At 35.0% G+C, this 26,862-nt stretch overlaps 1 protein-coding gene across 1 annotated transcript in view; it reads left to right on the top strand.

Moving 5' to 3' along the window:
- The window catches only part of MIPOL1 (mirror-image polydactyly 1), a 508,657-nt gene that overhangs the window by 439,904 nt on the left and 41,891 nt on the right, over positions 1-26,862 (top strand). The window contains exon 15 of the mRNA XM_036752890.1: positions 5,457-5,687. Within this exon, the coding sequence (XP_036608785.1) occupies positions 5,457-5,687 (231 nt within the window). The remainder of the gene's footprint in view (positions 1-5,456; positions 5,688-26,862) is intronic.

Here is a 26,862-nt window from a genome sequence, read left to right as displayed (position 1 = left end):
ATGGAAAAATTTATATTTCTAAATGCTCATGTCAGAGAGAAGGAAGGAGAGAAGGGGAGGAGAGAGGGAGAGAGAGAGAGAGAGAGAGAGAGAGAGAGAGAGAGAGAGAGAGAGGAATTGTTCATGAATCTAAAAAAAAAAACTAGAAGAATTTTAACCCCCAATTAAACACCAAAACAGAATCTTTGAAAATCAAAGGAGAGATTAATAAAATTGAAAATTTTAAAAAGCCATTGAATTCATAAATAAAACTAGGAGATTTTTTAAAAACAATAAAATTGATAAATCATTGGCTAATTTGATTAAAATAAAGAAGAAAAACAAATCAGCTGAATCAAAAATGAAAATGGTTGATTTACAACCAACGAAACAGAAATAAAAACAATAATTAGGAACAGTTTTTCCAATATAACCAACAGTCCAAATGAAATAGCTAAATATTTACAAAAATATAAATTGCCCAGATTAACAGAACAAAAAATAGGATATTTAAATAACTCTAGCTTAAATAAAGAAATTGAACAAGCTATAAACAAACTCTCTAAGGAAAAAAAACCCATGGACTAGATGGATTTACAAGCAAATTCCACCAAACCTTTTAAGTACATTTAATTCTAATACTTCATAGACTTTCAAAAAAATAGGTTAAGAAGGAATCCTACCAAATTCCATCTGGGACACAGTTCTGGTTTTTACACCTAAGCCAGGAACAGCCAAAACAGAGGGGGAAAAATACTATAGACCAATTTTCCTAATGAATATCGATACAAAAAAAAATTCTAATAAAATACTACAAGGAAGATTATAGAAATATATCACAAAGATCATACACTTGTTACCAGGCTGGATTTATACCAGGAATGCAAGGCTGATTCAATATTACAAAAACTATAAGCATAATTGAATATCAAGGAAATAAATGAAAAAAAAAAGGTGAAGGGAGTTTTCACAGTGCCAGATCTCAAAATATACTACAAAGCTATAATCATCAAAAAAAAAAAAATTGGTGTGGGATGAGAAATAGAACGGTTGACCAGTGGAAGAGATTAGGTACATAACATATAGAAGCAAAGGAGCACAATAACCTAATGTTTGACAAACCCAAAGAGCTCAGCTGTTGGAGCAAAAACTTACTATTTGACCAAAACATCTGGGCAAACTGGAAAATAGTCTTGCAGAAACTAGGCATAGACCATCTAGGTCATAGGCATCTCACACCCTGCGTCCAAGATAAGCTCTAAATTCGTACATGATTTAGACATAGTGATATCATAAGCAAATTAGGAGAGCAGAAAAGGAATTGCCTGTCAGATCTATGAATAGTGGAAGAATTAAAGATAAACAAGAAAAGTTTACAGGCAGTAAGATGCATCATTTTGATAATATAAATTTTTTTTTGCACCAACAAAACCAGTGCAGCTAAAATTAGAAGAAAAGCAGAAAACTGGTGGGAAATCCTTGCAGCAAGTTTCTCTGATAAAACTTTTCATTTCTAAAATATATAGGGAACTGAGCCAAACATAAGAATAAGAGCCATTCCTAAATCGATGAACTGTCAAAGGATGTAAACAGAAAGTATCAGAAGAAGAAATCCAAGCAATCAGTATAAAATGAAAAAATGCTCTAAATCACTAATAGACAAATGCAAATTAAAACAGCTCCAAAGTACCACTTCATACTCATTAGATTGGCTATGGTGACAAAAAAAAAAGGAAAATGGCAGCTACTAGAGAAGATGTTGGAAAATAGGTACATTAATATACTATCAGTATAGCTGTGAGCTAATCCAACCATTCTGGAAAGCAATTTGAAACTATATCTCAAAGTCTATTGAACTTTTCATATCTCTTGACCCATCAATACCACTACTAGGTCTACATCCCAAGAAGATCAAAGAAAAAAGAAAAGGACTTATCTGTACAAAATATGTGTGTGTACATACATATGTAAAAGCTCTTTTCATGGTAACAAAGAATTGAAAACTGAGGGGATACCCATCAGTTGGTGAATGGCTAAAGAAGTGATGGGGTGTGAATGTCATGGAACACAATTGTGCTATAAGAAATGATGGAGGGAATGGTTTTAGGAAAACCTATATGAACATATATGAACTAATGCAAAGAGAAGTGAGTAGAACCAGGAGAACAATTTATACAGAACAGCAATATTGCAAATATTGCAAAAAAAAACTGTGAAAGACTTAGTAACTTATCAACACAATGACCCACCACAATTCCAAAGAACTCGTGATTAAAAGAATTATCCATCTCCAGATATAGAACTGATGTACTCAGAGTGCAGATTACAGCATTTTATTTCTTTTTTTTCCTTGCTTTTATTTTGGAACATAGCTAATGCAGAAATTTGTTTTGCATGACTTCATATTTGTGATGGGTTTTGCATTCTTGCCTTCTCAATGGCTATAGGGGAAGGAGAGGTTTTGGAACTGAAAATAACATAAAATTGAATTTAGAAAAAAAAAGGAAAAGGAAAATACTTTTGGCCTTATGGACCCACTGGAAGGATCTTAATGTCCTCTGGTGGCTCTCAGACCACACTTTGAGAACTTGGTAAAGGAATTCCTATGCGGAACTTGCTGTGCCAAAGCAGGTTGGCTTCTGCTGTCAGGCCTTTTTAAATGCCCTCCTCCCAAAACAAAGAACCACATGGTTCATTTTGTTAGTTACAGAATATATAAATAATACTCCACAGCCTCTCCAAGGCACTTCCCTTATATATCATCACAGTTCTCCTAGAGGAAGCAAGCTCCCTAGAGGCCTCCATATGAAGAGGTTATATCAACTGAGCAAAATGCTGGGCTCCCTTTCTCGCATTACAAAAGATTTAGGGATTTCATAGAGAGATTTATCACTGTGGAGTACAAGGGGTGTGTGTTCTCCCTTTCTCCTCCTAACTAAAAAGTACTGAGTTGAAATCTTCACAGACCATCCTACTTGAAGACTCAGAGGCAAGACTTTTCTGCTAGGCTGTCCTATATCTCCCCCTCCCTTTAGGCATAAAGGGTATTTAGCATCTATCACCCATAATTCACTCCCTCAACTAAACATGGTTTCAAGTCCTCTTGTTTTTCTACAAGAAATCTAAGTGAACCTAGAATTCAAGTTATAGGGTTGTAGCTAGGAGAGTTATAGGATCATTCATAGAACTAAATTGAGACTTGAAAACCCCCATGGAAGTCTTTTTCTTCCCTTGCCAGTTAGTGCCTTAGTCAATATGATACAGCCCCCAGGGCTGTTCCTCCTTTTTGCTACTCCTCCCCACAGATCTCCAGTAACACCACTCCCACTGACAGTAGAAACAATGTCACTTAAAAAGAGAATCTGGTTTACAAAATAATCACCCTTGGTGGGTACGAAGATGGGACACATTTGGGCAGTTTTTAGCCAAACTAAAAGGTAGAAGGAGAGAGGAAGAGAGTCCACTGTTGATTTGGCCCTTCCTTCAGTTCACTTGCTCATCAACTGTTGGCTTGCTACGGACAATAATATCTGCTTCCCCAGGAACTGGCTGGTTGCCTTCACCTTAGTGAAGAATCTCTGCCATTCTTCCTAGTCCCCATGGCTGTATCTCCCACTTTTCTTCCCCTTTTTATGCTGTATCCTAGTCTCAAGTTCCAAGCATTGTCAGTATTCTCTTGCCCAGCCTCCTCTTCTCTCCCACTAGAAGTTTGTAGGAGTAGTTCCAAAGAAATGTGAATAGTGACTGTTAGGAAAGGAGGTTTCTCCATTCTGTTGGTGAAATGGGATGAGGGCTTTGATTAATTGACAGATATATTGAAATTGTATTAATTAATGAGGAAATATACAAATATATTCCTGGATTATCCTGGAACTCAGGATAAGATTAAATATGAAAATGATTCAAACAGAAATCTAAGGTGTGATCTATAAGTGAGGTTGACAGACTCCATAATCCTTGGTGCACATGTTTATGATGGAATGAGATGTTTCATAGAAGATTCAAATATGAAGAAATGAAAATTCTAGAACAAAATAAGAGAAAGAAAACATAGTAAGAAAGTATATAGAAGATGGAAACTGTAGGAAATATGTGATGAGATAGAAGAGAGGAAATGGGATCAGAGAGATAAGGTAGAAAACACTGAAAATTGATGTTTGTTTGTTTTACCACATTTCACAGATTTAGAAGTATTCATCCCTGTTTTATATGCAACAGTCACTTATACAAAAGTTTACCAAAGATGCTAAACTTTACTATCCTATTTCTTGATGCCACATGCCACTTTCTTCAAACTGAGACTATAGACATTTAAAAATATATATTTCAGCTTTAAATCCTTAGCCAAACTTGTATGTAGTTGCATATTATTTTCCATCCAGAAACATCTTAAAGTTCTGAGGCTAACTTTAAAGAAAAAAAAATTTTTACCAGCTTTAAGAATTATATTCACCTTTTGGTCACATTTTCAATTCATAGTATGCGGATAAGTCACTTTACTGCAAGTCTCCAATTGACATTTCCTTTGTATGCAAATACTGAAATGATTTTATTTAATAAAAAGGTACATCTCCTCTGTGGATTTTGAATTTCTGTTATTAAATATTTATATTTTTCAAATGTCTTTATTTAATTGAGTGAGGTTCCTGGTGCCATTTCAAAATAACCTCAGCTGGTAGGTGTAATGACTTATGAAAGATCTGACCTTTAGCATTTTAAAGTTCTATTCATCTGTATATTTCTTCTGTGTTCATTTAGTCTTAATTTGTATGCCTTTGTGCAATGTGACTTAATGGGTATATGTTTTGGGTGCAGCATTTATTAACACAAAGAAAATATCTATAGGTACTTATTGCTCTCCCTTGTAAAGTGTCTTTTGGTTATTTTTAACTCTGTCTGCATCTCAGGTATGAAAATGAGAAAATGCTTTAGATATGGCTCATCCATGTTTGCACAGTCCTGGTTCATACTCATTAAGTATTAGCAGAATAAACCCTAGTTCTTCTAAATCCCATTCTAAGGCTCAGTCCTCCACTTCTCACTGCCTTGCATTTATAAAGTTTATCATTTTCTTCTTACTTATGTAGAAATACTTTACTTATGTAGAAATACAGTTCTTTGCTATTCCTTTTAGAGAAAATCAAATGTAAAGTTTATAGTGATATTGCTAAATTGACATATGGTAGTATATTTTAATATGTTTGGGTTGTCAAGGTAGATAATCATTTGCCTGGCATGTCTTAAGCAACAGTCTGCAAGAAGGAATAAGGAAAGGAAAAAATAACACCTGGAGGTTTATTCTAATATTGTGATTTAATGATAATTTTCTCTATTGAAATATACAAATGCATGCTAATGTTTATGTGTTGAAGTGATTTTGATAATGTTTAGAAAAATAGCAATTTTAGATAGGCCATTCATAATTTATCTTTAAAGTTTCACTTAGAACTAATTACTGCCCCTCCTTGTTTTTATAGTTTACACAAATCGTTATCCCAAGAAGAAAGTCTAAAGGATCAATTTAACTGTACTCTTAGTACCTATGAGGATGCCTTAAAAAACAGGGAGGATATTGTTTCCATCACTCATCAACAAAATGAGGAACTGTCCATCCAGCTGCAGCAAGCCCTGACAGAGAGAGCAAACATGGAATTAAAGCTTCAGCAAGCTTTAGAGGCCTCCCAAGAGGCCAATGAAAAAGTTCAAAAGTAAGTAAAATGATTTTGCTTTTTAAAAAATGCCGTCATTTGGCAGTCAGACAAGGTATTCTTCATGCTGTTTGCCTTGGTTTTTTTTTTTTTTAAAAAGTAGATTGGGCCAAATGGTCAGCTTTCCTAGTTTATATCTTTTGTCCATTTATAGTTTTGAAATATTTTCTTGGCATCCCTTTGGAAACCATCACTACTATTTAGAACAAGGCATCTTGTAATAATATTATCATTTAAAATAATAATAACTAACTTTTATACAGCACTTTAAGGTTTGAAAAGTACTTTACAAATATTATCTTGTTTTATCCTCACAACAGTTTTAGGGGGTAGGTGCTATTATCATTCCTATATTACAGATGAGGAAACTGAGGCATAGAAAGGTTAAGTTACTTGCCCAGGGTCACATAACTAGTGTCTGAGTCCCAATTTGAACTCATATCATCCTGCCTATAGGTCCAGCACCCTATCCACTCTACCACCTGGGTAGAAAAGCAACTCAACTTCATCAGTAGCCCTAGAAACACCCTATAGGATTATTTAACCCCTTCCCACCCCAGCTTATAAGGGAAGAACCAACAGTCAAAAAAAGCATTTGTTTCATTTTTGTTTTTTACTCTCTTCACTTAGAGGTGAATTTGATGGAGCTAAACTGACTTATGACTTTGTAGTATGTTATGTGAAACCTTTGAAAGCAGGCAGACTGGTACTAATTAGAATTGTGTTGTTCTGTTAAGATATGAGACACTTCATTGCAAACATTTGAAATCCACCTTTTTACACATAAAACCACATTTGTTCACTTGGGATAATTTTCTTTACATTTATATTTTAAACAAAACAATTGCATAGTCCTTTGATCTTCAGAACTAGCTGAATATTGACAATGTAACAAAAGGATGTCACTTTCTAATAGATATATCTTTAACAACACAGGAGATTTTTTTCAGGAGCTGAAAGATAATGAAACTTAACTGATCCTTTTTTGTATACTGCTAATATCATCACATTAACAAACTATAAAAGGACAAATCACTTTAACTCCCAAGACATACTCGGTTCTCTGAATAATTGCTTCAGTTTTACATTATTAATAAGTAATACTAATTAACTGTAAGATTTTTGCTTTCTTATTTATTAGAGTTGAAGCCATCCATAAGTCTAAATTATCCATTTGTATCTAAGCTTATCATGCTTCCCTGTAATTCATATTTTTATTATGACCCTAGATTCAGGCAAGCTTGTCGTCTAGACACGTAAAGCAGGCTTAGACACTATGTGCTTCCTTAATCTCTTCTACTGGGTTGCCTTGAACTGTCTGATTTCTGTTTAAGTGTTGGAAGGTTTTTTTTTCCTAATTTAAAGGTTAAATTTGTCAAGCACAGAGCCAGAAAGCCCTGAGGTATATTCATTAAGGGTAGGTGACAGTAAAAGCTCTATCCCAGATTTCCAAAAATATTAATGAGTTGATCAAAAGTAAAATAATTCACAAATACATAAGTGTATTGAGAGGGCAATTTGAATATTGCTAGAATTTTCTTTACTTTGGTCCAGGACTAAAATTGGCTATTGTTCTACAATTTATACAGTATTTAACTTTAGATGATCGATTATTGCAAACAAATAAGCAACATAAAAAAGGAAAAGTTTACAAATGAGGACATATATACCGAATATGAAGAAAAAATATTTGTATTAGCAAAGTTCTTATTAACAAAGGAAAGGGATAAGACTTTATCAAATCTCTATTGAATGTAGTTTGAAAGATTACAGTAGAAATTAAATACAAGTGAATAAAAGAGAACAAATTAAAGGGATTTGAGAAACTCTGTGCCACAGTGGAAAGAGAGAAGACTAGGCCTAGAGTCAGGAAACCTAAATTTAATCCTGACCCTGATAGAGAAAAGCTGTGTGAGCCTGGAAAAATAACTTTATTTCTTTGACCCTCACATTCCTCATCTGTAAAATGGGGATAATTATACACTACCTCATTCCTAGAGTGGTTATTAAGAGAGTATTTTGTATACCTTGAAGTTCTACATAAAGGTGAGTTATTAAATATATTCAGACAATAGAGCTTTTCATTTAGTCTTCAGTGTTTTTTAAAAGTTTCTAAATAAATGTGCATAACCCTCAAATTATATTTTGTGCATCACAATTGTGTTAGATGCGATAGGCTTTTTTATTATTCTGATTACCTACAGACTAATCTAACTTAAATAATCTTTCTTTAACAATAGTCAATTATTGATCACTTGTAATCGCCATATGCTGACCAAAGTAAGCTTTGGATTTGTTGTTAATATGTGTTATTGCTGTTTGGTCATTTTTCAGTCATGTCTGATATTTTGTGACCCTATTTGGTGTTTTCTTGGGAAAGATACTGGAGTAGTTTATCATTTCCTTCTCTAGCTCATTTTACAGATGAGGAAACTGAGGCAAACAAGGCAAACATGCCCAGCATTACACAGCTAGTAAGTGTCTGAGGCCAGATTTGAGCTCAGGAAGATAAGTCTTGCCAATTCCAGGCCCAGAGCTCTATCTGCTGCTCCACCTAGCTGTCTAGCTCTCCCCAGATAAGTTGGTATGCCTGCTTTAGCAATTTTAATAAGATGGTTATTCTGGAAGCCTATCTTTAAGACCAAATTAGGCAGAATTAGTGTCCACCATATATCATTCAGCAAATATTGAGTGCCTACTATGTGTAAGGCATTGCGTTTGGTGCTGTAGTAAATATTTATAAAGCAACTGCTTTACCATGTTGTTGTGCTAGATGCTGTTGCGCAAAATGTAATTTAAACTGAGATGTTTTCCCTTCCAAATAGAAGCTCACATTCTAAAGTTAGAGAACATGGTAAGAGAGGTGATGAGAAAACACATACTGGCCTAGTTTGCAAAGAAGGAATTTTACATCTTTTATTAAGCTCGAGTTTAAATTGTGTAAAGGCAAGCTAAGTACAAAATTATTTGATTTAGTTGGAAATGAACAATGAGCTGGGAAATAACATGAAATAGGACAAGAATGTACAGAAAATATGCAGATTGGGTTCAATTCTTATTCAGTGCTTGATTGCACTTCTCCAAAAACAACTTAGTGTCTTCATAGGAAACTATGACACTTTAACTAGCTCTGCCCCCCTCCCTATCCATTCCTTTCTATCCCACTATTGTTCAGGATCTTTCATTCAGCTCCCCTTTGACCTCTGCCCCTCCAGCATTCACCAGCTTTTCTCTTCTAATCTAACTGTCAACTTCCTTTATCAGCTCTAATCTAATTACACGTAAAAATGTAGAAACTTGTGAATATAGACAAATATCCTGTCTTTAATAATCATGAAATTTTGAATTTACATAATGGTTTTCCCCCTGAGAGCCCAAAGTATTGTATATGCATGTGTGTATACACATATATGTTCTCATTTTTTCTTTGCCATATACCTGGAAGGAGAAGTTCTGCACAATTATTATTATCCACATCAGCATCAGTCTTATGGGCAAATAGAATGATCATTCATTCAACTGATGCGTTATCACAGGAAGGGTAACAAAAAGAGTCTGCTGCTCAAAAATGCCTCCCCTAATCAAGCGTATGGCCTGAAATTATCTTAGGCTAAACCCTGCAAATTATCCCATTTTTAAAAGCATATATCCTTGGTAGAGTGGCACATTCAGTCACTAACATGTTAGTATGATTTAGTTTCTTTCCCTCCCACCCCCACCCCCATCATTCTCCACTCTTATAGAAGAGACTTTAACACCTCTCACACAAGGACTATTATGAGAGTATTACATATTTTAGGTGTAAGGTAAGGAGAAAAAATGAATATTGAAAGGTAAGAGAAAGAAGCATGAAGGGTCTATTAGAGAAACTAATGTTCAAAATTTCACCTAGGGCCATGTGTAATCCTTATTTTGCTGATGGGGAATTGTCACAAAACTAATGAATTATTTGAAGGAGAACATACAAGGATACAAACTGAGATCTCCCAAATTATATTTGCTAATTGGGAAGGAATATGACCATTTGTTTATATGTATGTATCTTCTGGTGACCTAAAGCAGTTGTTTTCTGAATGATTTTTATATATCAATCTGTTTGTCTTTCCTCTTATTTTAAGTATTGAAATTACATAGGGCACACCACATTGCTAGGTTAACATAGCTAGGTTAATATGTAGTAACAAATAGAATTATAGATACAAAGGGACTTTAAAGATCATATGTGTCCATCTCTCTCTTTGTTGTTAGAGGTCCCTAAACCAACATAGATAGAGACCTATCTAATTGTAAATAAATATTACCAAGTTCCTTTGATAATGCTTTACTAGCTATAAATCTCATATTTACTAAATTCTGCAACTTCATTCCATTTCCCCTTTATCTGTTCTCAATGCATGTGGAAAAGACTGTCTCCATCCTTCATGAAATATTGATTCATGTTTGGAGACTTTTTTTTAATTCTTCTTTTCTAAACTAAACAGTCCCAAAGGTTTTAATCTTCCTCATAGCTCCTCGTTTAATTAGTTCTTTGGTCACTTCACTAAATCCTTTTTGGAGCAAAGTCACTGTTATGATAGAACATCTTTAGTATGAGCCATATTATCATTGATCAGAATCAAACTATATAAATAAAGATCTGTTTTCTTTTTTCTTTTTCTTTTTTTAAAAACTATAGATACATTGCAAATAGAGCAACCCAGAGTATACAAGGCATTTCACATCTAGCCATTTTTTTTTGTTCCTTTTTGAGGAAAAGTTGCTTAAAATCTACATTAGTTTTTAGCATTTTTAAAATTAAAAACTCCAAATAAATACCTTCAGGAATACAAAAAATATCAAAGGCCAGTACAAATTCTTTCAATTGATGGCTTTCAAAATGGTTAGTTCCTTTATGAAATATAGGTCATTCTACATCTTTAAAAATAAATAACTGAAAGGAAAGCTAACAATCCATTTCCTGCTTCACAGCCAAATAGTGATTTGTGTGAAATACTTGAGGTTACAAAGAAATTGTGAATTCTTAGCTTGGTTTCCCTGCTGATGAGTAAGAACTGCATATATATTTCCCTTAGAAGTGTCAGGAGAGTCACCATAGTGTCACACAAGGGTTCTCAGCTCAGAGCAAACACACTTTCCACAAACTCCACTGCTTAATCTGTTTGCAGGTTGAATTATAAGATAGGGGTGGATGACTCTGGGTTCTGGGAAGGCGGACAGAGCATTTCCACACTTTCTTGATAAAAAAGAGTGTGCTATTGTCATCAAAGACTTTACCCAACTGTTTAATTTTGCTCCTGGCACATGGGCCATGTTAACTAGAACCAAACTTAACTGACTAAAACTTATTGCCCAATTGTTAGATGTATCAAATTAATGAAATTGTTCCCATCATGTCAGTATCTTTCACCAAAATCATTCTTCCTTTCCACGTTTCAGTTCCAATTCCTATGTCTGCAACTCCACATTCAGACTACAAATAACCAAAGGATAACTGGATTGTGGACCTAGAGCTGGAAGGGAACTTGCAAGTCATCTGATGCAAGCCCTTAATTTTATATATGAAGAAACTAAAGCCCAGAGATATTCAGTGACTTGTCTGAGGTCATAGAGGCAGTTAAATTGATCAGGATAGAATTTAAACTGAGATCCTCTGGCTGCAAATCTGTTGCTCTTTTCCATGTCTTTTAGGGGGCCTTCAATAAATGCTTGATTCCTACATGGATTGAGTGACTGAAGAATAAAATTTTATCAATTTTCAACCTAAACACCAGATTTTTCTACCAAAATTTAGAAGATTTCAAAATTTTTGCTGTGCTTTATTATATCATTGGGGAAAAAAGGAGAAAGGGTGAATCAAAATATTTCTTGAAACTCTCCTTCAATGTGGCTTTTATGTTTGTGATACTTGGAAGTACTGTGAAATAGGGAAATTTTGTTGACTAGTAGTCAGATTGTCTTTTCATTTGCAGTAATGAAAGAGTGAATTAAAAAATATTAATTAAGCGCTTATCATGGGCAAACCACTGGAGATACAAATAAAATATAATCCCTGCTCTCAAGAAGCCTATCCTCTGATAGCAGGAGTCAGTACTCGTAGGGGTATTATGTCCAGGGAGAAGTGTTTTGGTTTCAAAAGTTACACAAATGGTGGATGGGGTAGAATGACACATCCTTTTCCAGTAACAATAGCAATATTTATTTGATTATGACTTCAGAGGGAGGAGTAGGGTGTGCAGGGTAGATTGTGACTGGATGGCCAAGGTATAGAATGAAGCATTAAGCTGTCCTAGACAGACCAGGGACCATGTAGGTTGCAAAAATGTATGTGCAAATTTTCCACAAAAAAAGCTTCAAAATGCACTTGCTATCTCTAGTTTTATTTTGTATAATTTGTAATCATATATCTGTAACATTAGTAAACAGATTTTTCTGTGTTTAAAAGATGTGCTTGAATACCTTCTATGCAGCCATTACAAAATAGCATCTTAACATATTAGATTTGCTTTCCTGGACACATGATATGCTTTTTTGCGAAGGTGTATAAATATAGATTTTAACAATAGATCAAACAAATCCAGTCTATTGGGCTTGTGAATTGCAGTATGTGCTTTTTAAAAAAATTACCTAAATACATATTTAGTTTGTGAAATCCAAGTCTTTTTCAACTCTGTCAGGCAAGTATGTATTTTATAAAAATTATCAATACCTGTGCATATTTGCACAGTGGATCACCACTCTCCTGTACTAGGTACATAAGGTAGGTTTCTTTAGCAGCAGCCTATACTGTACACAGAGATACCTGCCAGGCTTTGAAGACAAATAATTACTGTGCTCATTTACTTTTTTTAAAAGCGAAGTATTTGGGCTGACACAGTGACCTACTGGGAATGTTCTGCTTTTACATATGGAAGAAACAGTTTCAGTTCTCTGGCTAGTCCCTTGCTTTTAGTGGAGGATTAATGTAGGGTTATTACCTTTGGGGATCTAACCCAGGATTTGAGTAGGGCCAATAGAACACAGAATGAGATACTCAGATGAAAGCTGCCAGCTGGAAACCCAAAGAGGAAGGGGAATCTGTGCTTTCCTCTTCAAAGTTTCTGGTAATATTGTGACATGATCTTCAAGATGCATGGAAGCAGGGAAGGAGAGGTGAAACATAGTAGCTGCTTGGACTCTAGACCCTCTTGCCAACATGTTTGTTTATAAAAGCTGCCTTTCAATGGATGATCTAGAGTTGGCTAGTTCACATTCCTGCACAATCTAAGTGTTCAAGACCACTTTTACTAATGGGGAAAAAAGAAAGAGAATGTGAGAAGAGAAGAAGGCAGAATTTAGTATCAGCCTCAGGCAATAGAAGGCAAATTTTGTTTATATTCTATTTGTATCCAAGGCTTTTGTCGTCTTAGGGAAATTTCAAAAGACTGGGATTTGGGGGAAGGAAAAATAAGGATCATAAAAAGATCCTTATAGAACAGAGTACAAGGTGGGTACATGGGCAAACAAGGGAGAAAAGAATTCAATACTAGCTGATCTTGGCATAATCCTATGCCTCTCTTTCTCTCTCTCTCTCTCTCTCTCTCTCTCTCTCTCTCTCTCTCTCTCTCTCTCTCTCTCTCTTTCTCTCTTTCTCTCTCTCTCCCTCTCTCTCTCTCTCTCTCTCTCTCTCTCTCTCTCTCTCTCTGTCTTTCCTTCTCTCCCCCCATCCTCTAATTCTCTTCCCCCCCCTTTTAAATCTCTTATATCATCCTTTTTTTTTCTTTTTCAAAATATGTTTATTGGGTATCTACCACATGCAAGACTCTGTTACGTGCTCTTAGGATAGAATGTTCTAACATGATTCCTGTTGCTTATCAAGCCTTGTCTTAGGCAAACAGACATTCTCTTAGGAGCCAAAGATAAAGATAACTTTCATTTAAATCAGAACCTGGAAGGCCATTATGAGCCTTCTATGAGCAGAAATCTTTGTAGCCTGTAGACATTTATAGCTTCTTTCTTTGTGTACCCCTATATAAGATCCAGTTCCCTTAGAAAAGTCACATGGGCTAATAAATGAGTTCTGGACCAATAACCTTTAGTCTTGAATAGGCTTTTTCAGCTATTTCAGTGTTTCCTTATTTCAGAGTTTTTAAATTTTACCCATCCTTGTAGAATGAAGACTTTGTCTACCTTCAGCTAAATGAAACATCATAAGTATTAATAAAACAATGTTTATAAAATGGCTTGAGGTCCTTGGAAAAGGAGTAAGGAAAAATATGAGCTATTATAGAGGTTATATATGACTCATTAGGAGTCTTACTTAGATTTGCTCCTCCTTACCACACTTTATTTCTCACCTAGCACTTTTCTTTTTCCTTATTTTTATTCTCATAGGTTCTTCCTAATATGTACATATGTTAATATACCAGTGGTAAAATGACAGTTATCCAAACTGCAGGTACATACATTTTTTCCTCAAGAAGTTCTGTGTCGTAGTTAAATATCTAACATAGCAAACTTCTGCTTACATGCCTAAACTAATAGGACATTTTGCAGTCAAAGGTCCTTTAGCTAGTACAGATTTTACATACTGAAGCTAAATGAATAAAACCTGAACTCAGGAGTAAATATAGTTTAATGTACAATATGCAACGTATCCACCTAACAAACCCCATAACTATGTTAGGAACTTAATAAATCCTTGTTGATTATTATAACGAATTCATTAAAACTGTGCCCATTAAAGATTAGCATGTTTAACAAGGTGCAAAAAGTATTTCTCTGTTGTTTCCTTGCTTCTTTTTCTTCCTTTATCCAGATGAAGACTTTACAAATAGTTCATAACCAGTTCAACAGAAGCAGTTCTGTGCAATTCTCTCAGAACAATTTTTAATGATAGCTTTTGTTGTCACATCACCTTCATATGTTCTTCCCTAGTCCCCTGACCAGAGAACCATCTTCAATAGCAAAGCATAAAAAAGGGAAGGAAAATCAGTTCATCAAGACTAGCCAGTAAAGAAACTGAGTGTAACTGTATGAAGTGATTTACACTTCTGGAAAAGTAGGAGGGAAGGTACATTTTTTCATCTGATCTTCAGGACTAAACTTGGTCATTATAATGTTTAGTATTATGTATTTAGTACATATTAGTATATATTTATATACTTATTTATTTATATATATGTATTTAGTACATATTAGTATATATTTATATACTTATTTTATATATATATATATTTAGTATATATTAGTATTTAGTATATATGTTTAGTATTGTCTGTCTATTTCCATTGTGACAATTGTTGCATATATTGTTTTCTTACCTATACTTATTTCCCCTTGCATCAGTTCATATGTCTTTGTATACTTCTCTGAATACTCCATATTCATTATTTCTTATGGAACAGTAATATTCCATTGCATTCATATGCCACAATTTGTTTAGTCATTCTCCAGTTGATGGACATCTGTTGATACTACAAAACTGCTGCTATAAATATTTTGCTATGTATGAAGCCTTCCCTTCTTATCTACATGCGATATTGTGTTCCAGTTCTTAATAAAAATACAAATGAAGAATTACAGCAAATAAGCTTTACTGGGTTATTTCTACAAAGCAAAAGTGATCATTTAGAAGAATGGCCTACTTAATAGCTTTATTGAAACCTGCTGATTTTTAATAAGACTTTAAAAATACCCTCTTACTTTGTCCTGGAAACTCATGGTGCTTGAAGTGTCATCATTGTTTGTGAGCAAATTTAATACACATAATACTATAATGGTAGAGAAAAAATAGGTTTCTCTTTATGCTAGTATTTGATATATAATACATTTCAGAGTTATAAAGGGAGCACATAAGCATATCCAATATTTAAAATTCTTTCCCAAAACCAAACTAATCTGCTCCCCTGGCTCAGTTGTGTGCATTTCACATCAGTATCCCAAGAAATTCTCTACTACTGACTAGAGGGTCTAATCTTCCCCAGAATGGTCAGAGCAGCACAGTTCAAGAAGAATGAATCTCTGTATAATCACACCACAATGTGAGGTGACCCCTCAGCCAGGAGACTGACCAGAAACTCATATGGGCTTTAGTCAGATGCTCTGATACCACCCCCTCCCCTTTTTTAACATAGCTCTGAGAAAAATGTGTCTTAGACCCAATAGTGATTCTTGAGTGTAGCTGGCAAAGGAAACCATGAGGAGAAGAAAATTTAACACATTGGTGTAAGAGCATCCACTTCATTGATGCAATCTGAGGGGAATGCCTAATGACTGGAAGAATCAAACTTGGCAATGAAAACACAAAGCTCTTTTCATCAATTCAAATGCAGACTCCAAAGCTGCAGATGGTCACCTCCAGCCTTGCCTATTCAGTGTGGGGTTTTATAAAATGGCACTTTGGTGAATACTAATAGATCAAAACAAAGATTTAATAACATAAAGATGTGGTGTTCCTTTTTAAATGAGTATACAGGTCAGTGTGTCAGAAAAGGATAAAATAAGTATCTTTTATATGTAGGTCTAAAGTCTTTTTGATATTTTCAACAACCAAAATGAGATCTGTAGTGTGCAGATTGAATGCTGTAGAGAACAATTTACTTTATGAAAGGGAGACCAAAACCAGGATTCAAGCTTGTGCTGACAGATTTGTCATTTCTACATAGTGTCTCTAATTCATAGTCTATTATTTAGATCCCTTAATATTTTCTTAAGTTAACATAATAAGCTACATACTTTCTGCCCTTCTCAAGAATGAGCCAAACTAATTAAAGATAAAAACATAAACATAAACTAAAGATACCAGCAGAAGAAATCATTTTTATACTTTGTCTCTTTGAAGAATGAGGAAATTTACTAGAATTTGGGATTTTTAAAAAAAAAATTTTAAGTTTCTTAATTTTAAAATTGGGAACTAAATGTTGGCTGTTTCATGCCAAACAGTTTCAAAAACCTTAGGAGGCCATAATAACTTGGTCATTTTAAGAGGTACTAAGTTTGTATTTGAGTTATTTCTTAAATTTATATTAATATTTTAAGTAAAACCAAGGAATTATTGGAGACACTATTTTTGATCTGAACCTGTGTTTAAGGAAGAATTTTTCACTGGATTCTATAGGATGAACATATCCTTCTTACTTCAAATAGCTGTAACTTAGTTATAGTATAGATCACCTATCATGACTTTAAATAGGCAACCTATAACTATTTCTCATTATTTAAAGTAATTATTTTGGATTGGAAGCTAAATAGAAGGAAATATGGAAATAAGGAAAGAACACCGAATTAGGAATTAGGAACACTAGTTCCAAATCATTTAAATCATTTATCACCTATTTCTTCTTATTACCTCTTCTTTCTTCACCTCTGTTTCTTCCCACTATAAAACAGGACTTTTAATACTTTCAAGAATCAAATCAAATTAACATGTGAATGCTTTGAAAAGAATTAATCAACAAGTGTTTATTAAGGGCTGATCAGGTGCTTAGCATGGCTACCGAGAATAAAACAATCCCTGGTCACAAGAAACTTACATAATAGAGAACACAAGTACTTATAGGCAGTGAAGTGGTGAAGTAGATGGAGTACTGGACCTGAAGTCAGGAAGACCTGAGTTCAAATACTAGGGATGACCCTGGGCAAGTCATTTAATGTCTGTTTGCCTCATTTCCCCATCTGTAAAATGGGGATAATAATAGAACCTATCTCCCAGGGTTGTCATGAGGATCAGATGAGATAATAATTGTAGAGCACTTAGCAATAGTTTCTGGCACACAGTAAGCACTATATAAATGTTAGCTATAATTTTTAATTATTGTTATGTAAATGTATATACCATAAACATAAGGAGAATAAGTACAAATCTATTTGCCCTTTAAAAATAGCTAAATATAGATATAGTTACTCTATAAAAAAACATAGTTAAAAGTAGTTAACCTACCCCCCAAAGTATTTTGGGAAGGAGGGCACTGACAGTTGAGAGGAATCAAAAGAATAAAGTACTATGCAAATTCAAATTATTTTTATTAACTTTTTCTTGAAGAACACAATTAAGAATATTGATTGAAAAGAGCCAGCGTAGCTTCCTCAAGGACAGCTCATGCCAATCTAAGCTTATTTCCTTTTCTGACAAAGTTACTAGACTAGTCAATGAGGGGAATACAGTAAAATATAGTTTACCTAAATTTGGCAAAGTTTTCAATAAATTTCTCATTCCTTTAGAAACATGGAGAAATAAAACAAATGACATAACAACTAGATGAATTTGTAACCATTTAGCCATTACTTACTTGAAGTCATTTTGGAAGGTAGAGTGCACCAGAGAGTTGTGCTTGACCCTATTATGCTTAACATTTTTATTAAGGACTTGGATAAAACCTTAGATAGCATGCTTATAAAATTTTCGGATGACACAAAACTAGGAGGGAGAACTAACACAGTAGATGACAAAGTATGATTTCATAAAGATCTTGATAGTCTGGAACATTGACTTGAATCTGTGAGATTAAATTTAATAGGAATAAATGTAAATTCTTACCCTCAAGTTAAAAAAAAACAATTTCATAAGGTTAGGATGGCTAGAAATTCATATATTTGATGAAGATCTGGGGTATTGAGTGGACTGTACACTCAGAATGAGTGAACAGTATGATATGGCAGCCTAAAAAAAACTGATGTGAGATTAGAATACATAGCTTCCAGGAATAAATTCATAGAATCACTCTGCACTGAACTTATCAGGCTATATATATGAAGTATTATATTAATTTCTGGGCATCACAAATTAGGAAGGACATTGATAAACCAGAAAGTATTTAGAGCAGTACAACCAGAGTGATAAAGGACCTCACATTCATGAGACAGGAGAATCACTCTAAGGAATTGGGTATGTTTATCCTGGAGAAGATGGGGAAGAGGAGGAGGAAATGTTGGGAGGCTGTCATTTGAATTTGAGATTAGATTTGTTCTGTTTGACTCCAGAGGGCAGAACCAGGAACAGTGAGTACTAGTTGTGAAGAGGCAGAATGAACTACCTCTTTAGGTAGGGTTTTCCTTGAGTGGAGGTCTTCAAGCAGTCTGGATGACCATTTGTAAGATGTGATGAAATAGGGATTTTTATTGAGGTACTTCTTATACTAGATGGTCTCCAAGATGGTCTTCCAACTCTAGCATTCTGTGGTTAAGATTTCAGAATGGAAATTAGTAATTATTTTTAGAGAAAGAATAATGAAAGAGGTTTGAGACTCAATACAGTTTCTAAGTGTGTCTTTGGGTAAAGAGAGAGGTTAACATGACATACGAATGCAAAGTCCCCCTTTTCATCCATCCATCCATTCATTCAGCAAACATATATTGATCACCTTCATTGTGAAAGGACTATGCTAAGTTCTCAGGGAAATACATAAAAAAGCATGGTCTCTGCCTTCAAAGAATTTTCTATTAGTCATATTAACCTATTAGGTTATCTTTTGTTTCTTATCTTTATGTAATCATATCTTTGGTTCCAGGCAAAAAAACATTTATACTCTCAGAAACCTGACAGTAATGCAGATGTTGAAAGAAAAAAAATGTTGACCCATTGGATAGTTATTAATAACTGCATTTTGACTCTATATAGATTAACCCTAAGACATAATATTTCAATACTTCAGCAGTCCATGATGTCATCATTTTAATTACTGTGGCAGTTACAAGTCCCTCTCTCTATACTCTAGTAGACTGGCTTCAGGAGCTACTGTGGCTGAAAAACAGATTTCCCCATTGGTCATTCTCCTACTGGTGAACCTCTTTAAGTTTGGTTTGGATGGTTCTTGGACATAGTCAGTTGACAAGCCTGTGCTCAATGCCTTTTCACTTTGGTAGAACCTGCCAGAACTTCTGTCAGTCTTTGAGGGCCCAAGGACAGCTCTGTATAACAAAGAGACCTTGCAGTAGGACTTTAGTGGAAGATAAAATACAAAAGATAACCTAATAGGCTAATATGAGTGAAAGTAAACTCCAACAAAGCAGAGACTCTGCTTTTTTGTGTGTGCATTTCCCTGAGAATTTATCACAGTCCTTTCACAATGAAGGTAGTCAATAACAGATGGATTGATGGAAGAAAAGAAAGACTTAGCATTGGTATGTCTTGTTAACCTCCCTCTTCAGAATTTACTCATCGACACACCTAAAACTGTGTTGAGTCACAAACCTCTTTCTTCATTCTTCCTGTAATAACTTAGCTGTGCTTTAAATGCAAAGCACTTTAGATATATTATCTCATGTGATGTCAGAACAACCCTGTGTGTTGAGTACTATAGTTGTTATTACCCCCATTTTACAGTTGAAGAAACTGAGGCAAATAGAGGTTAAGTCATATGACTTATGCACCCATGGTCACACAACTAGTACATGTCAGAGGCAAAATTTGATTCCAGGTCTTCCCAACTTCAAGCCAGTCACTCTATTTACTGTACGTTGTTGGAACCTCACACAGGCTCAAACATTCATATTATCATCTTCTTTCCGTTTTTCTTTTTCGTTTTCTGTTAGGAATTGTTATGTATGTAATTTATATATGTGTATATGTGTGTTTTTAAACTGTTGATATTCATTATTTAAAAACCATGTTAATTCAGAAGTGCTTTTTCCCCTTTTTATAGCATCCAAAATATCTAGTAAGATTAATAAGATTTTTTTAAAAATCTTCATGTTCTCAGAAGGTATTGAACCATCCTGTTAAGAATAAGTAAGTGGTATAATTTTTCTTAGATTACAACATTACATCCTCATTTCAGGACAGCAAACAATTGCCCAAATGAATGGTTCTTTTGTTTCAATAAATTTCACATGTGCCCCCAATCTAAGTATCTGCCTCATTTCAGAGTGGACCTTTAGGGGATAACGTCTTAGCTAATCATTGATCCAACATAGTCACAACAATAGAGATAGTTGAAGCCAAACCCGCCAATGCTAAGAGAGCTACTTTTCTTGTACAAGTGCCATAGTTAAAGTGAATAATATGTGTAAAACTAGAATCAAGAAATACAATGCTCCCTTATATTCTCCTTTAAAATTACAAGTTAAAAAAGCCACATAAAGAAATTACAATGATTTATTATCATATATCAATTTCTTCCATTCATGCTATGCTGGCCATTCCTCCTTGCAATGGGTAATTTAACAGCTAAAGCCTATTTCCGTTTAGATCGGGTTACAACAAGCAGTTTTGGTTGTGGAATCAATTTAACTATCTAGATACTCTGGAAAACCTTCTTAGCATCCTTAGGAATTTGAGGCTTATAAACTAGAGTAGACTTGAACACTGTGATGACTCAAGATGATAGGCATCTCAGTAATTACTGTTAAATTTTTTTCAAGAAATTCACCAAACTGAAATTTTCTGTGGTTATGCAAATGACAGTGTAGTGTTGCATTAACGTATTAATATCAAATATAGATGGCATACCTTGTGAAAGAAGAGACATTATACATTCATGTTGAAGAGCATTAGGCTATTACTTATAATTTAATTTATGTAGAATGATGCTTGTATTTATTAAAATATTATCCATCTAATGTTAGTGGTATGCATTTGTACAAAATATGTTTTCTGTCTGGTACACAGGTGGAATTAGTATAGTTAATAGTTGTTAACACTATTTGCAGGGCTCACTGTTGTTTGTGGTTCTTCTTACCTAGCATGCCTGAAATACCTCTGTCCAAAGAAAGCCACTCAGTATCTAGTTAGATTAGAAATAGGGGATTATGGAAATCCACGTGGGAGACGGGCTGGGAGAAAGCTGGGCGCCCGAAACCGGCAGAGATCCCCAGGCCTCCCAACACAGGACGGCAGTCTCTGGGAGCGACGAGAGGCAGCGCAACGCCACCAGCCACGAAAACACCCACTCCTGACGCTTGCAAAACTCAGGATCTCGGCCTCTTGAACTTCCGGAAGACTCAATGGCTAGGTAAGCGGCTCTAACCCCTCCCCCTCTCACCCAGAGAATTCCTCGGGAAAAAAAAAGAAAGAGAGAACTGAAACAGAGGAGAGAGTAGCGGGGCTTCACAGGACAAATACTAGGAGCTCATTAGTCCCAGAGGGGAAGAGTCGGCAGGGGGCCAAGCCAGGAGCCCAGACGTAACCTTGCTCCCCCAGGGGAAGCGCCAGTCATCAGCTCAAACAACAAACAGCTGAGACCATTGCTGAAAAGCAAGTGCTGGAGAGCACCCATAGGGAGTGAGACGCCAGGGAGCCAGACCCCTCCCCCACACCTCAGGAAACTGAAGGTTATAATTTTAGACTCACAACCCCCAGAATAAGAAAGCTGGGACAGAAAGCCCTGAGACTCACAGATAGAAATTCGTTCTAACGCCAGCAAAAGGCAATCCAACATGAAGAAGAATACAAAAAAACCGAGGACAATAGATTCTTTTTATGGAGACAGGCAGGATCAAAATATCGACATAGAAGAAGATAGCAATGACACGGTAGATACATCAGATACCTCAAAAGCTAATATGATCTGGTCTCCAGCCCAAAAAGCACTGCTGGAAGAGCTAAAAGAGGATTTTAAAAACCAAATTAGGGAGCTAAAAGAAAATATGGAAAAAATGGAAAAAAGGGAGAAAAAATCCACTGACGAAATCAAGTCCCTAAAGAATAAGATTGGCGAAATGGCTATGGAGATTCAGAATCTAGAGAGAGAAAAGGACACCCTGAGAGGTGAAATCAACCAATTGAAAATGGAGGCTCAAAAGCAAAATGTAAACACTAACTCATTTAAAATTAGACTTGAGCAAGTGGAAGCTAATGAATCTATGAGGCATCAAGAAGTAATAAAACAAAATGTAAAGAATGAAAAAATAGAAAAAAATGTGAAATATCTGATTGGCAAAACAACTGACCTGGAAAATAGATCCAGGAGAGACAATTTGAGAGTTATTGGTCTACCGGAAATCCACGATGAAAAAAGGAGCCTTGACAGTATCTTCGAAGAAATTATCAAAGACAACTGCCCAGAGGTCCTAGAACCAGAGGGCAAAATAGTCATTGAAAGAATTCACCGATCACCCCCTGAAAGAGATCCCAAACTGAAAACACCAAGAAATATTATAGCCAAATTTCAGAGCTATAAACTTAAGGAGAAAATACTGCAAGCAGCCAAAAAGAAGCAATTCAAATATCGTGGAACTACAGTCAGGATCACGCAGGATCTCTCAGCTTCCACATTAAAAGACAGGAGAAATTGGAATATGATATTCCGAAGGGCAAAGGAGCTGGGACTACAACCAAGGATCAACTACCCAGCAAAACTAAGCATAATTTTCCAGGCAAGGCGATGGACATTCAATGAAATAAGGGAATTCCAGACCTTCCTGATGAAAAGGCCAGAACTCAATGGAAAATTTGATCTCCAAATACAAACCTCAAGAGAGACATAAAAAGGTAACCAGGGGGAAAAAACCCACAAACTTCATTAACCAATAAGCTTAGGTTGTTTACATCTTTATGTGGGATTATATCATCTTATGTATGTTTTTTATGTATATATATATATACACATACATATATAAGTCATTCTTGTGAATGGTACAACTATTGTGACAAATGAAAGGGATATACATAGGTTGTGAATGCCTGTATAAATTAACTGATGTAAAGATATAAAATATAAATAAGAGATATAAAGGGAGGGCTATGAGGGAAGTGGTAAGAAGGTTGTAGAAAAGGGTAAATTACACCAAAGGAAGTGGCAAAAAAACATATTATAGTAGAGGGAAAGAAGGGAGGGAGAAGAGCAGTATTTGAGCTTTACTGTCATCTGATCTAGTTCAAGAAGGGAATAACATACTCTGATAAGTTTAGAAATCTAACTTGTCCTACGGGAAGTGGGAGGGAAAGGGGGGAAAAAGGGAGGGGGGAGGGCAGAAGGAAGAGGAGAAGTAGCAAGTGGGTAACGGTAAGATAAGGGAGGGGAATAAAGAGGGAGGGTTAACTGAGGAAAGCGGCGGTCAAAAGCAAAAATTTGTTGGGGAGGAGAAGGGGAAAGGGAGAAATAAAAGCATAAACAGGGGGAATTAGGATGGAGAAAAAGACACAGATAGAAATCATAACCCTGAACGTGCAGGGGATGAACATTCTCACAAAACAGAAGCAGATAGCAGAATGGATTAAAAACCATAATCCTACAATATGCTGTTTACAAGAAACACATCTGAAACAGGGGGATACACATAGGGTTAAGGTAAAAGGCTGGAGTAAAATATATTGTGCCTCAGCTAAAGTAAAAAAAGCAGGTGTAGCAATCCTAATCTCAGACAAAGCAAAAGTAAAGATAGATCTAATTAGAAGAGATAAGGAAGGACATTATATCCTGCTAAAAGGCACCATAAACAATGAAGCAATATCATTGCTTAACATATATGCACCAAGTGGTAAGGCATACAAATTCTTAGAGGAGAGGTTAAGGGAGTTACAGGAAGAAATAGACAGCAAAACTATAATATTGGGAGACCTCAACCTCCCCCTTTCTGAACTTGATAAATCTAACCTCAAAATAAATAAGAAAAAAGTTAAGGAGGTAAACAGAATTTTAGAAAAGGCACATATGATAGACCTCTGGAGAAAACTGAACGGGGATAAAAAGGAATATACTTTCTTCTCAAAAGTGCATGGCACATACTCAAAAATTGACCATGTACTAGGGCATAAAAACCTCACAATCCAGTGCAGAAAAGCAGAAGTAGTCAATGCATCCTTTTCAGATCATGATGCAATAAGAATCATTTTTAATAAAGCATCATGGAAAAATAAGCTAAAAACTAATTGGAAACTAAATAATTTAATTCTAAAGAGTGAGTGGGCCAAAGATCAAATCAGAGAAACAATCAATAATTTCATTCAAGAGAATGACAATAATGAAACAACATACCAAAACTTATGGGATGCAGCAAAAGCAGTTCTTAGGGGAAGTTTTATATCTCTAAATGCCTACATGAATAAAATAGGGAAAGAGGAGATCAATGATCTGGGCATACAGCTGAAAAAGCTAGAAAAAGAGCAAATTGAAAACCCCCAATTAAATACCAAATTAGAAATACTGAAAATCAAAGGAGAGATTAATAAAATTGAAACCAAGAAAACTATTGAATTAATAAATAAAACAAAGAGCTGGTTTTATGAAAAAACCAATAAAATTGACAAACCTTTGGCCAATTTGATTAAAAAAAAAGAAAGAAGAAAATCAAATTACCAGTATAAAAAATGAAAAGGGTGAGGTCACCTCTAATGAAGAGGAAATCAAAACAATAATTAGGAATTATTTCGCCCAACTGTATGCCCATAAATTTGACAACCTTAGAGATATGGATGAATATCTACAAAAACATAAACTGCCCAGACTAACAGAGAAGGAAGTGAAATTTCTTAATGACCCCATATCAGAAAAAGAAATTGAGCAGGCCATCAACGAACTCCCTAGGAAAAAATCTCCAGGGCCAGATGGTTTTACATGTGAATTCTATCAAACATTTAAAGAACAACTAATTCCAATACTTTGCAGACTATTTGGGAAAATAGGGGAAGAAGGAGTCCTACCAAATTCTTTTTATGACACAAATATGGTACTAATACCTAAACCAGGTAGAGTTAAAACAGAGAAAGAAAATTATAGACCAATTTCTCTAATGAATATTGATGCAAAAATTTTAAATAAAATATTAGCAAAAAGATTGCAGCAACTCATTACGAGAATAATACACCATGACCAGGTAGGATTTATTCCAGGAATGCAAGGCTGGTTCAATATTAGGAAAACTATTAGCATAATTGACCATATCAACAACAAAACTAGCAAAAACCATATGATCATCTCAATAGACGCAGAAAAAGCCTTTGACAAAGTACAACACCCATTCCTATTAAAAACACTAGAAAGCATAGGAATAAGGGGAACCTTCCTCAAAATTATAAATAGCATCTACCTAAAACCATCAACAAGCATTATTTGTAATGGGGATAAACTAGATGCATTCCCAATAAGATCAGGGGTGAAACAAGGATGTCCATTATCACCCCTATTATTCAATTTGGTTCTAGAAACATTAGCTGTAGCAATAAGAGAAGAAAAAGAAGTTGAAGGAATTAGAATAGGAAAAGAAGAAACTAAATTATCACTTTTTGCAGATGATATGATGATTTATCTAGAGAATCCTAGAGAATCAAGTAAAAAACTACTTGAAATAATAAACAACTTTAGCAAAGTTGCAGGATATAAAATAAACCCACATAAATCCTCAGCATTCCTATACATTACTGACAAAGCCCAACAGCAAGAGATAGAAAGAGAAATTCCATTCAAAGTTACTGAAGGCACTATAGAATATTTGGGAGTCTATTTGCCAAGACAAACCCAGGGCCTATATGAACCCAACTATGAAACACTTCTCACGCGAATAAAATCAGATCTAAATAAATGGAGAAATATCAGTTGCTCATGGTTAGGCCGAGCTAATATAATAAAAATGACAATTCTACCTAAATTAATCTATCTATTCAGTGCCATACCAATCGAACTACCAAAATTTTTTTTTACTGAGCTGGACAAAATAATAACAAAATTCATTTGGAAAAACAAGAGGTCTAGAGTATCTAGGATATTAATGAAAAGACATGCTAGGGATGGTGGTTTAGCCACACCAGATATTAAACTGTACTACACAGCAGCAGTCATCAAAACTGCCTGGTACTGGTTAAGAAACAGGGGTGTGGATCAGTGGAATAGGATAGGTACACAAGTAGGTGAAATCAACAAGTTTAGCAATCTACTCTTTGATAAACCCAAAGAAGCCAGTTTCTGGGCTAATAATTCACTATTTCACAAAAACTGTTGGGAAAATTGGAAAATGGTAGGGCAAAAACTGGGCATAGACCAATATCTTACACCATATACCAAAATAAAGTCAAAATGGGTTCATGATTTAGGAGTAAAAGTTGATACTCTAAGTAATTTGGGAAAGCAAGGAATAGTTTACTTATCAGATTTGTGGAAAAGTAAAGAATTCATGACCCAACTAGAGATAGAGAGCATTACAAAATGCAAAATGGATAATTTTGATTATGTCAAATTGAAATGTTTTTGTACAAAAAAAGCCAATGCAACAAGAATTAGGAGGGAAGCAGAAAATTGGGAGAAAATCTTTGCAACTAGTATCTCTG

The sequence above is a fragment of the Trichosurus vulpecula genome, chromosome 3, assembly GCF_011100635.1.
Source record: "Trichosurus vulpecula isolate mTriVul1 chromosome 3, mTriVul1.pri, whole genome shotgun sequence".
In the NCBI taxonomy this organism is placed as follows: domain Eukaryota; kingdom Metazoa; phylum Chordata; class Mammalia; order Diprotodontia; family Phalangeridae; genus Trichosurus; species Trichosurus vulpecula.
The sequence above is the reverse complement of the archived record's forward strand: the minus strand, read 5'-3'. Positions and strand labels throughout refer to the sequence as shown.